The 13,014-nt window shown below is 40.3% G+C and overlaps 1 protein-coding gene across 5 annotated transcripts in view; it reads right to left on the bottom strand.

The window, feature by feature from the left end:
• Window positions 1-2,310: 2,310 nt before the first annotated feature.
• The window catches only part of COPS3 (COP9 signalosome subunit 3), a 30,662-nt gene continuing 19,958 nt past the window's right edge, over window positions 2,311-13,014 (bottom strand). For 4 of the 5 annotated variants that reach the window (XM_026005647.2, XM_072730551.1, XM_026005648.2 and 1 more), the window contains 3 exons: window positions 6,931-7,044; window positions 5,422-5,502; window positions 2,311-5,122 (listed from right to left, as the gene is read on the bottom strand). In XM_026005647.2, coding sequence (XP_025861432.1) covers window positions 5,069-5,122; window positions 5,422-5,502; window positions 6,931-7,044 — 249 coding nt within the window. In that variant the 3' untranslated portion in view covers window positions 2,311-5,068. Of the gene's footprint in view, window positions 5,123-5,421; window positions 5,503-6,930; window positions 7,045-12,127; window positions 12,307-13,014 lie in introns of those variants that run through there. The other variant, XM_072730553.1, reaches the window with a different exon arrangement.

Raw genomic sequence — 13,014 nt, 5'->3', positions numbered from 1 at the left:
CAGGACCTTATTACCAGGAAGAAAGGCTAATGAAGGTCCCCCAAGTGGAGGACAGTTTATTCAACCACTGCTATATTCAATAAAACTCAGTGTGCATTCAGCTACACTTGGACTCCATCTATGTCATTAAATACTCTTCCCAGCACCCTTGGCTTCAGTGTTCTTTTGGAAGTGCTTTCTCAAACCTATAAATCTGTTTAAAAGTAACTACTACATGCCAGTTCATTGCCTCAGTGAATTGTGCCAACAGTGAATTAATCTGGGTTCTCACAGTGTAAATGTTCAAGGACATTCAATGACAGAGACCTCTAAGAATTCAGAAAATGTAGCCCATATCATCAGTGAGGAAGCAAAATTGGCAATAATGCCGAACAATGCTCAACCAAATGAAATACCATGCTAATTCAAAGCTTGTGTCCTGTAGTAAGAATTTTATGAAGAGTTACCAAAAGCATTGTAGGTACCACTGCCTAGCATTCAGTCTAGAACATGTTTTTGTTTTTTTTTTTAAACCAGTGAAATAGGCCCAATCAGAATTAAAGATTTCTTGATGCTTGTCTGCCTTCCTACTACTAACCAAAAGGCCGGATTGCTTAGGTGTTGACAGCTCATTATCCAGACTGATGAAGTGCTTCAGGGACACTAGTTGCCAAGACCATGGCGCCAACTCAAGTCTCACTGGGAAATCCTTCGGAGAGGCTTTTAGGTGTATCTTTACCAATGGGTGGTCTTACATAACTGAGGAATACAAATGGGCTCTGAGTCAAATCACTATGTCCCTGCATCAGTTTTCAGTTTCAGAAGGAAGAGGTATGTTTCATTTGTGAAAAATTGCATCTACTATATTTAATCACATCTCATTATTATACTACAGTAGGTTCCTGATTACAGAAATAATTAATAATCTAAGCTTTCTTTTCTTCCAGCATCCAAAATAATCTTGTGTTTTCAGATGTGTTTAAGCTTGGGGGTCTGTCTGGCTGTTGAAAGGCACCAAACAGTGGGTTCAAAAGGTAGAACTCATACACAACCTCTAAGTTGGTTTGAAGTTTTAGGTTATTAGACAATTCTGTATATAAGGTGTCCAGTTAGTTGCAAACTATTAGTAGTCTAATATCTTCTCTTAAAGAAAAGTCACAAGTGGGGCACCCAACTGGCTCAGTTGGTAGAGCATGTGACTCGACCTCGGGGTCGTGAGCTCAAGCCCCATGTTGGGTATGGAGCTTACTTTAAAAAAAGAAAGAAAAGTCACTAGTGTTAATTTAGCAGTTTTAACCGTTGCGTGTTCAGAAAGCTTTTAAAAATAATCCCCCTCCCCCCCAGTTAGAATTCAACTAATAGCCTTTTTGTGTTTTAATACTAGCTGCATGTTAAATATTAAATATCAAGTGCTTTCTTTACATCTAATAATAATAAAATTTACCACATCATTATGGATCCAGGCTTGTTAAATGCCTTTTAAAATTAGCTCAGACTTATGTGCGTATAATGTTTTCTTCTACAAATTGCTTACCATTTCAAGTTGCAACCCAGAAACCTAGAACTTAGAAAGCCCACGCTACATCTCTGAAAGCAAGCATGGGGGAGAGAATTATGGGGGAGAGAATTAGAATACCACTGATCTCAGTTGGCATAACTTGAGGAGGGAACTTAACAAGGTAGGCCCACCAATGAACACCAAGCATCTAAAAACCCAAGACTTGGGCAGCCCTGGTGGCGCAGTGGTTTAGCGCTGCCTGCAGCCCACAGCATGATCTGTAGACCCTGGATCGAGTCCCACGTCAGGCTCTCTGCATGGAGCCTGCTTCTCCCTCTGCCTGTGTCTCTGCCCCCCCCCCCGCCTCTCTCTTTCTGCATCTCTATGAATAAATAAATAAAATCTTAAAAAAAAAAAACAAGACTTATGTTTCCCCTCTGCCAAATTGTTAGAAAAGTATTTGTCCCTGATTAGATTACAAGGCATTACTTTGTTATTAAGCATCTTTTACAGTACTGTTGTATAACCTCACTTTGTTTAGGATTTTAATTTACTAAACAGAGGAGGTGCCATCCATACAAAGCAGAAAAATCCCACTGCTTTATTGCCCATTAGTACTCTTGAGCTTGGAAAACATTTACCACTTCAAAAACATAAATGCAGGCATTTCTCTAAATAATAATTTATACTAGTAAATCCCAAATTGGAGATCACTCAGATCAAGTGTACACATTTAATATAGAAAATATATATTAAAAGTTAAACATTGTCCCTTTGGGTGGCTTACTTGGTACCAATACAAATAGAAATATATAAGTACTGAGGGCAATTGCTCTCATTAATCCAGAGTATTTATTAGCATTTGATATTACCATGAAAAATGAACTTGAAAAGTCCTCAGAAAATTCGTAGGTCCACTAATTAACACCAACCCAAGGCTACATCCCTGGACTTCAGAAACTGCCTTACTTCCCTAGGCACAAACTCACCATCTTCTGATGCCATCAAAATGCAATAGGTATTCATAAGTAAACATGTTCACAAGGTAATTTGCTGCTGAGAACTAACTCAAAGGAACAGCTAAGGGTATCTTAACCATTCATGCAAACAGATTCAGCAAGCAGATTATTCAGCAAACAGATTCTGATAAATATTCCAAAACAAGACACAAGCATAGCCAAGCAACAAATTTTTCAGAGGCAGCATGTGTGAAGTCTTCTATTAGTAATAAATGAGGTTACTCGTCTCCTTGATCCAAGATTTTCAGAAGTAACACCTGTCAAGAGAGAGAAACCACTCACCAGTTTAACAGAAATAATAAGTACATTAAGCAGGAGTTGGGGAAGGGGGAAAAATGTCTCACCAAGGTAGTAACTGCAGGAAGTAGATACCAGGGGTGTCTGGGTGGCTCAGTGGTTGGGCGTCTGCCTTCAGCTCAGGTCATGATCCCGGAACCTCGGAATTGAGTCATTCATCAGGCTCCCTGCAGGGAGCCCGCTTCTGCCTCTGCCTCTCTCTCTGTCCCTCATAAACAAAATCTTAAAAAAAAAAAAAAAAGAAGAAGAAGAAGGGAGTAGATACCACCCTTAGGGCCTGGGGGACAAATGGAAGAGGTATTAACAGAATTTAAAAGGTTGAAAGTGCCAGTAGAACTGGGTCCCCAGGCTGTGTATGTGAGGGAGGCCCACCTTTTGAATGTGGAATCTCTCAACAATTAAGAGAAGGCTAATTCTAGGAGCATGGGAAATGCAACTAGGCCTCACTGCTGCTGCATTGAACCATAATGTTAAGGCAGAGAGCTGTTGCTGACAGCTGGGGAACAGACAGTGGGGAGGCCTGGCTTTTTTTTTTTTTTTTCCTCCCTAGCCTTCCAGTCTGCCTCTAGTTGGTAAAAAAAACAAAATGTGATGTGCAGTTCTAGCCCTAGATCAGAAAGGTGGGTGTGAAGGTGAGAGACAACAGACACAGGAGGGGCAAGGATGTGTGGTTTGCAAACAGTGGGGTTTTAATGAATTCATTTTAAGAAAAAATGAATAGTGTCCAATTCATGAGAAGCCCACAATAGAATTATTCTTAAAATAGTCATGACTGGCAGCTAATAGAATTCTCAAACACATTTTAGGTAATTTTTTTTTTTTAAGAATTTTTAAAAGATTTTATTTATCTGACACAGAGAGTCTGGTGTGTGCAGAAGTAGGCAGAGCAGCAGGGAGAGGGGCAGAGGGAGAAGCACAGTCCCCGCTGAGCAGAAAGCCTGCCCAGTGGCTGGATCCCAGGACCCTGAGACCAGGACCTGAACTGAAGGCAGATGGCTTAACTGACTGAGCCACCCAAGTGCCCCACATTTCAGGTGATTTTAATTTAGATGTAGGAAAATCAGAAAGTTGTCCAATTTGTTTTTAAAAACTCTGTAATTTAAAAAAAAAAAAAAAAAAAACCTCTGTAATTTACTGTGCTGATAAAAGGAAAATTTCCATGAAATATTTTTTCTTTCCTTAGCATAGGTACATGTAAACATAAGTGAAAATAGTGCAGCCCACAAGCAGTACTAATTTGAGCTAGAAAATTTGAGAATTTTGATAAAGGGTCAAATCCAGCCCTCTGCCAATTTTTGTATCTGTTTTATTGGAACTCATTGTCTCTGGCTGCTTTCCTGAAGCATGGCAGAGGTACCAATATAGACCATCTGACCCCCAAAGTCGATTAGGGGCAACTTTTTACATGAGGTGTAAGTTTTCTTTTTGTAAATAATGAAAATGTGACTGACTATACAAGTTGACACATTTTAAAAAGTGAATGTTGCTAGCAAGAGAGAGACATTTTTAAGGACTAAATTCTTATCACACTTTACTAAGACCACACACCATTTCCCGGCTTAATCGGTGAGCCCTCATTAGACAACATTTCAGAGTTCTATACTAGACTCTGAACACAGTAATCAAGATGCAGCCATGTAGCTTAACTGAAAATGCTTCTGGAAGAAAATGCAGGAAAATCTGGTGCTGGTCTCATAAAAAATGCCATTTCCAAGACTACAAGAGTGTAGCACATACCACAGGTTAGAAAGCACACAACAGCATCTCCTGAATTCACAGTTCATACTGTCACTAAAATGCATATTAATTCTATTGATAAAAAATTAGCTTCTGCATTATAAACTCTCCTAGGCTTTTTTTTCCTCTGTAAAGGCCACCAATATCGAACTTTAGATTAAAATCTTCCAAAAATTCCTGAAGTTTTAACTATTCCTGTTCACACAATGAATATATCCTTTAAAAACTTTTTAGAGGGGGAAAAAAGCGAAACAGAAGACACATGAATGTTCAAGTAATTTAAAACAAAAATGTAGATTTAATGCAACAACATTAATCTGAGGATAAATAAATCCACAACAGACTTTAAAGTTTGAATTTTTTTTCCTTTCTTTGCAGAGAGAATGGTTTTCTTAAAGCACATAGGACTGAAGATGTCAAAACAAAATGTAATTTCTTAATGTCCAGGTCACACAGGCTTGGTCCTCCCTGCTACCCTCCTAACACTTGCCACTGGCCAAGGTGATAAATTTCATCTAACTCAGGATGGATGTTAGTTTCAAGAGTAACTAGATGGTTTGTTTCCAGAATCATCTTCTTGTGATCCCATGCTCTGTAAAGAGGAAAGTAAGACAATCTATTTATGTTTGTTCTCGTCAAAGGTTTCCCTTCAGCCCCAAACAAGCACACGTCACCCTCCCCAACGACCGTCAGCCACCCTGTGTACACATAGAAGGCTATTATAGTTTGAAAATGCCCTCTGTGACTCTCTGTGAACTTAGTGACAAGGATTTTTTAGGAACTTGGGGCAACTAAACATTTAACCTCAAATCAAGGTCACAGTTCTGATGAGGAAATACCCCTCCTTTTCTACCCAGGCCATTTCTAGTTAACAAAGGGAACCTTAATCACCTTCTGTACGAACTGGGGATTCACTGTGATCTCCTGGTCCATGGCCTTTAGTCGCTCATCCAGCTCTATGCACTTCAGCATCTGGTGACAGACATGTTTGAAGGTGGTTAGTAAGCGAGTTTAGGTCAATCTACCTCCTTTATATATATATATAAAATATATAATGGTGGGTTGGATATATAATATATAATATATATATACATATATATATATTAGAGAGAGAGAGAGGCAGGCAGAGACATAGGCAGAGGGAGAAGCAGGCTCCATGCAGGGAGCCCAACATGGGACTCGATCCCGGATCTCCAGGATCACATCCTGGGCCGAAGGCAGCGCTAAACTGCTTGAGCCACCGGGCTGCCCAATTTACCTCCTTTTTTAACCTAACTTATCAATATAGGGAGCTATAGGTCCATACTCCCATGATCTGAAATGCCTGAGGCTACATAGGTTTTGGAATCAGAATTTTTTGAATGCGGAAAGTTAACAGGAAAAATACTGTATATTACCTAACATCCCAATAGGATCTAGGGAAGCACCCATAATCAGACACATTAATATCTTTTGCACTGAAACCTAAAAATACGCACAATAAGTGGGATAAAGGCTATACATCATTTCAGGTGAAATTCGCCATCACATTGTTACCAAAACCCTCCAGTTTTCATGGGTCTTCCGGATTGTAAATTGCAAAAAAAGGACTGTGGAAGTATATACTATGTTACTCTGGATTGCTTTTAGGTTTCTGAGAGGTTGTTTTTTTTTGTTTTTGTTTTTTTTTTAAGATTTTATTTATTTATTCATGAGAGACACAGAGAGAGAGGCAGAGACATAGGCAGAGGGAGAAGCAGGCTCCATGCAGGGAGCCCGATGCAGGACTTGATCCTGCAACTCTGGGATCATGCCCCAAGCCAAAGGCAGACACTCAACTGCTGACCCAACCAGGCGTCCCAGGTTTCTGAGATTTGATGTCTGAGGTAAGAAACACAGACTGTCCAACACAATCCTAACTCGTATCTAGACTCCAGAGTGGCACTCAGAGCAGCATGACCTCAGAAGATGCAAAGGGGACTGCTCTGGCTCTTGGCTGCTGCCTAATAGGAAACTGCAGGACGGCTTGCCCCTCCAGCCACCCTGACACTGATGTTTCTGACTTTCCCACCTGGAATTCTGAGTGCACTTTCTCACAGAAATGAGGCTCTACATTATAAATGATGGTTGGGTGTAGATAACATTGTACTGATTGTAAGACCCTAAAGTGTTTTAGTAGCTAAACTAGGCTTTGGTGAAATCCAACCCACCATTTATTTACTTATAACCATACAATCTGGGAGAGGTTGAAGTAATGCCCATTTTTAAAATAACTTCCCAGGAACTAAGATGTTCCTAGAAACTAGTTGGGAATTACCTGTATCTAAAACTAAAATTGTCCTAGAGCATAGAGACAGTTATTTCAAATACAGAATCTCGAACATCACTTAAAACAAATCAAAACCTGACATTTGTATTTACCTCTTGATCGATGTTATGAAGCATGGCTGGGTTATTATATTTTTCAGGGTTATCATGGAAGCTGACCATTCCATCCTTCTGATTAATACTTGCAAAAATTTCACCATCCTCTATCTGTAAAAAAAGAAATCAGGAGTAGTTTAGACCTGGACACTATGTAGATATATACTGTTTCAACATAATTGGGGGAAAGGACAAAAAGCAGTAAGCTTGTATGTGTATTTTTAAGCACCATCTGTTTATTGAACAAGTACTTACTGAACACCTACCATTTGTTAGGCACCATTATACATGCTAAGGGGTGCAAAACACACCCTACATACACACACTGGCCCTTGCAAGTTTTTACTGAACTAAGTTTCACATGATGTAAATTAACCATTTTAAAGTGAAAAATTCAGGAGCGCCTGGGTGGCTCAGTTAAGTGTCTGCCTCCAGCTCAGGTCATGATCTCAGGGTCCTGGGATTGAGCCCTGCATTGGGCTCCCTACTCAGCGAGGAGTCTGCTTCTCTCTTTCCCTCTGCCCCTTCCTTTGCTTGTGCTTTCTCTTGCTCTCTCTCAATAAAAAAATAAATAAAATAATCTTAAGAAAAAAATAAAGTGAACAAGTCAGTGTAATTTGTAATGTGTAGCCACCACTTCTATCTAGTTCCAAAATATTTTCATTACCCAAAAGGAAACCCTGTACCCATTTGAGCACTGACTCCTTTTCCCATTCTCTCAGCTCCTGGCAACCACCAATCAACTTCCTACTCTACAGAGATTTCATAACATCTCTACAATCTCTTTCAGAGGATATAAGTAGAGGGAATGCTTCCCAATTCATTCTATGAGGCCAGGTTTGCCCTAATATTAAAACCAGACAAATACAAGAAAAGAGAACTATAGACCAGTACCTCACATGAACATACATGCAAAAATCCTCAACAAAATATAAGCAAATCCAATAACCCCCCAACCCCAAAAAGGATGATTTTGGCTCAGATCATGATCAGGGTGGTGAGATCTGGCCCCACATCAGGCTCTACACTCAGCAGGATCTGCTTGAGATTCTCCCTCTCCTCCCTCTCTTCCTCCCCTGCTCTTGCACACACACGCTCGCGCATGCGCGCGTACTCTCTCTCTAAAAAAATAAAAAGTACATACACCACAACCAAACAGGATTTATCCCAAGTATGCAAGGCTGGATGAACATTCAAGAATCAAAGTAATTCATCACATGAGCAGAACAAGGAGATCATGATCATATCAACAGATGCAGAAAAAATATCTCATAAACTCTAATAACCATTCATGATAAAAAAAAACTTTCAGTAAAGTAAGACTATAGGGGGGAATGCCTTCAATTTCATAAAGAATATCTACAAAAACCCTACACCTAACATCACACTTAATGGTGATAAATTCAGTTTCCCCACAAAGATGAGGAGCCGGGCAAGGATATCCCCTCATACCACTCCTTCCAACATATACTGGAAGTTTAATAAGACTAAAAAGGAAATTAAAAAGTTGGGAAAGAAGAAATAAAGCTGTCTTTGTTTACAGATAAGGAAGGCTGTCTATATAGAAAATCTGAAAGTATCAACAGAAAAACCCTCCTGGAACTAATAGGCAATTATAGCAAGGTTGCAGAATACAAGGTTAATATGGAAAAGTCAATCATTTTCCTGTAAACCAGCAACAAATGAGTGGGAACTTCAAATTAATAACAATACAATTGGGATCCCTGGGTGGCACAGTGGTTTGGCGCCTGTCTTTGGCCCAGGGCGTGATCCTGGAGACCCGGGATCGAATCCCACGTCAGGCTCCCAGTGCAGGGAGTCTGCTTCTCCCTCTGCCTGTGTCTCTGCCTCTCTCTCTCTCTCTTTGTGTGACTATCATTAAAAAAAAAAAAAAAAAAGATTAAAAAAAATAATAAAAAATAAAAACAATACAATTTACATTAGCATTATCCCCACCCCAAATGAAACACTTAAGAATAAATCTAACAAGATATGTACAAGACCTATGAGCAAAATCAAAGAATAAGGAAGGAAATAAAAAAAGGACTAAATAAATGGAGAGATATTCCATGTGCACAAATAAGACTCTCTATTATCAAGATGTCCGTTCCTCCCAATTTATAGATTCAACACAATCCCAGTCAAAATCCCAGCAAGTTATTTTATGGATATCAACAAACTGATTGTTGTTTATGTGAAGAGACAGAAGACCCAGAATAGCCAACACAGTATTAAGGAAGAAGAAAGTTGGAGGGCTGGTACTACCTGACCTTAAAACTTACCATAAAGCTACAATAATCAAGGCAACATGGTGTTTGTAGAAGAAACACATCAGTGGAATAGAGAACCCAGAAATAGGCCTACATAAATAGTCAACAGATCTTTGACAAAGGGGCAAAGGCAATACGATGGAGCAAGATAGTCTTTTCAATAAATAGTACTGGAACAACTGGTCATCTACATGCAAAAAAATGAATCTAGACACAGACCTTACATCCTTAAGAAAAATTAATTCAAATGGGTCACAGATCTAAATGTAAAACGCAGAACTATAAAACTCCCAGAAGATAATGTAGGAGAAAATCTAGATGATCTTGGGTGTGATAACTTTTTAGGTATTACACTAACGACATGATCTGTGAAAGAAATAATTGATAAGCTGGGCTCCTATTAAAATTAAAAGCCTCTCCCTGCAAAACACAATGTCAAGATGAGAAGACAAGCCACAGACTGGGAGAAAATATTTAAAAGACACGTCTGACAAAGAATTGTTATCCAAAATATACAAAGAATTGGCTTATCTGGCTCAGTCAGTGAAGTATGTGACTCCTGATCTTGGGTTTGGGAGTTTGAGCCCCATGTTGGGCAATGAGATTTTAAAAAAAGAGAAAAATATATGCAAAGAACTCTTAAACTCAACAAGAAAACAAACATTAAAAAATGGGCCAAATATACCTGAACAGATACTTCACCAAAGATGACATACAGATGGCAAATAAGCATATGAAAAGATGCTTTACATCCTATGTCATCAGGGAAGTGCAAATTAACATGTGATACCACTACATGCCTATTAGAGTGGCCAAAATCTGGAACACTGACAACATCAAATGCTGGTAAGGATGTGGGCCAATCGGACCTCTCTTTCATTGCTGGTGGGAATGCAAAATGGTGCTGCCACTTTGAAAGACAATTTGGCAGCTTCTTACAAAACTAAACATAGTCTTATATGATCCAGCAATCACACTCCTTAGTATTTATCCAAGGGAGCTGAAAACTTACGTCCACACAAAACCTGACATGGATGTTTATAGTAACTTTACTCATAATTGCCAAACTTTGAAAGCAACTAAGATGTCCTTCAGGAGGTGAATGGATAACCTGTCCCACCATCCAGGCAATGGAACATTACTCAGCACTAAAAATAAATGAGCACTAAGCCATGAAAAGACATTGAGGAACCATAAATTTTGATTACTAAATGAAAGAAGCCAATGTGAAAAGGCTACATTCTGTGGGATTCCAACTACATGACATTCTGGAAAAAACAAAACTATGGAGACAATAAAAAATATCACTGGTTGACAGGGGTAAGATGAAAAGGCAGAGCACAGAGCATTTTTAGGGCAGTAAAAATAACTCTGTATACCATAATGATGAACACATGTCATTATCCATGTCAAAACCTACAGAATGTACAATACCAAGAGTGAACCTTCGTATAAACTATAGATTTCGAATGACCACCTGTCAGGGTAGGCCACCAGATGTAGCACATGTGTCACTTTGGTGAGGGTTGTTGATAATGGAGAAAGCTATGGATGTACAGGGGCAGGGGGCATATGGGAAATGTCTGTAACTTCCCCTCAATTTTGCTGTGAACCTCAAACTGTTCTTACAAACAACAACAACATTCCCCATCCCCAAAGACCTGATACTCTAGAGCAAGTCTTGAGCTTACACTCAAGGTTGGCAGTATGGACATCCTGGGCAGGATAATTGTCTGCTGTGGGAGTGGTCCTCTGCATTGTAGGACGTATAGCAGCATCCCTGGCTTCTATCCACTAGATGTTAGGACTCCTAGCTGTGACAACCAAAAATATCTTCAAATATTGCCAAATGTCCCATGGTAGACAAAACACTGCTGGTTGATCGAGAGCCTGTTAGGGTCTGTCTGGGTTGTTCACAAACTGTTCAAAATGCACCACCACCACCCCCGCCCCCATTTTGCTCCCTTAAAGCATTTCCCTAGCTCATGTGTCCTTACAGGTGTCATAAACACATTTCTTCTCACCCACCAGATAGTGAGTTTCCTGGGGTTACCATGTAGCTTACTCGGTCTGTGTAACCCCTGTAGAGTTTACACTCTTGAAAGGCACTCCAAAGCTGATCAAGTCAGATTTTGTTTCTTTGGAAAGGGTGCGTGTGTTTTGAGAATTAGGTTGAAGGAGAAAAACCTCAAAACATTTGGAAATTGCTCTATGGAAATAAAGTACTCCATTATCATAATGGAAAATAGTTTTATTACTCCTAATCCTGATATGGCAGTGCTCCTGAAATCAGAGGGGAGATCATTAGCAGAAAAATGTAATGCTGACTTTCTATGTAGACCCAAGATTTGCCTGACCTGGGCTGAGGACATGTTTAGTTTGACAGATCAGATCAGAGCCATGTATTTACATAACTGAATAGGTAAGTAGATTACAATGTATCATTCAGTGGGTTACTATGTACTCATTTTAAAATTTATTTTTAAAAGATTTTATTGGGACACCTGGGTGACTCAATGGTAACCATCTGCCTTTGGCTCAGGTGGTGATCCTGGGGTCCTGGGATCGAGTCCCACATCAGGCTCTGCTTCTCCTGGAGCCTGCTTCTCCTCTGCCTATGTCTCTCTTATGAATAAATACATAAAATATTTTTTTAAAAAGATTATATTTATTTGAGAGAGAGTACGCATGCATGAGTAAAGGGGGAGGGGCAGGGGAGGAAGGGAAGCAGACTCTTGCTGAGCAGAGAGCCCGATGTGGGCTTGATTCCAGGACCCCAAGATCACCACCTGAACCAAAGGCAGACACTTAACTGACTGAACCACCCAGTCACCCCTACCATGTGCTCACTTAAATGATGCTTATCCAAATTTGGGAGTGGAGAGATGTAACTGGGACATTACCAGAAGGGGTATTGGTAATACCTGATTTCTGAAGATGGGTACTGAGATGGTGTCCCCTTTATTGTCCATACTGCTGTAAGCGTGGTCGGGAACGGACAATGGCCCGTGAGGAGGTAAGGGGCTCAAGTCCGATCCCAGTCAACAACTGTTCACTCTCTAGCTGAGCAGGACATCCTTGGTGTGGGCAGCAGTGCCCTGACCTACATATGAGCACAAGTTCATGACTTCATCATGGACCAGCACACTGAGTAGCACTGCTTTATGACTCTTGGTACATCTGAATAATTTCAAAAGTGTTTTAAAAATGTATGGGATGCCTGGGTTGCTCAGTGGTTGGGTGCCTGCCTTCAGCTCAGGTCATGATCCGGGATCCGGATCCAGGATCGAGTCCCACATCAGGCTCCCTGTGAGGAGCCTGCTTTTCTTTCTGCCTATGTCTCTGTCTCTCTCTTTCAGTCTGTGTCTCTCATGAATAAATAGATAAATCTTTAAGAAAAAATGTAAATAAGGAGGACAAACAGGACACACCATGTACATCATATGAGTACCTATGACTGGAAAACCCCATAGGTTGTAAGGAAACAAAATCCAAAATATCCAAAGGCTGACTTTGGATGTCCCTCCTTTTTTATTTATTTTTTAAAAAGATTTTGTTTATTTATTCATGAGAGAGACAGAGAGAGGCAGAGACACAGGGAGAAAGAGAAGCAGGCTCCATGCAGGGAGCCCCACGCAGAACTAGATAGCGGTCCTCCAGGATCACGCACCTGGCCGAAGGCAGGTGACAAACCACTCAGCCATCCAGGCATCCCTCCCTCCTCTTTAAAAATATTATCTGGGATCCCTGGGTGGCGCAGCGGTTTGGCGCCTGCCTTTGGCCCAAGGCGCGATTCTGGAGACCCGGGATC

This window comes from Vulpes vulpes, chromosome 12, assembly GCF_048418805.1.
Source record: "Vulpes vulpes isolate BD-2025 chromosome 12, VulVul3, whole genome shotgun sequence".
In the NCBI taxonomy this organism is placed as follows: domain Eukaryota; kingdom Metazoa; phylum Chordata; class Mammalia; order Carnivora; family Canidae; genus Vulpes; species Vulpes vulpes.
This window is presented reverse-complemented; position numbering and strand designations above follow the sequence as displayed.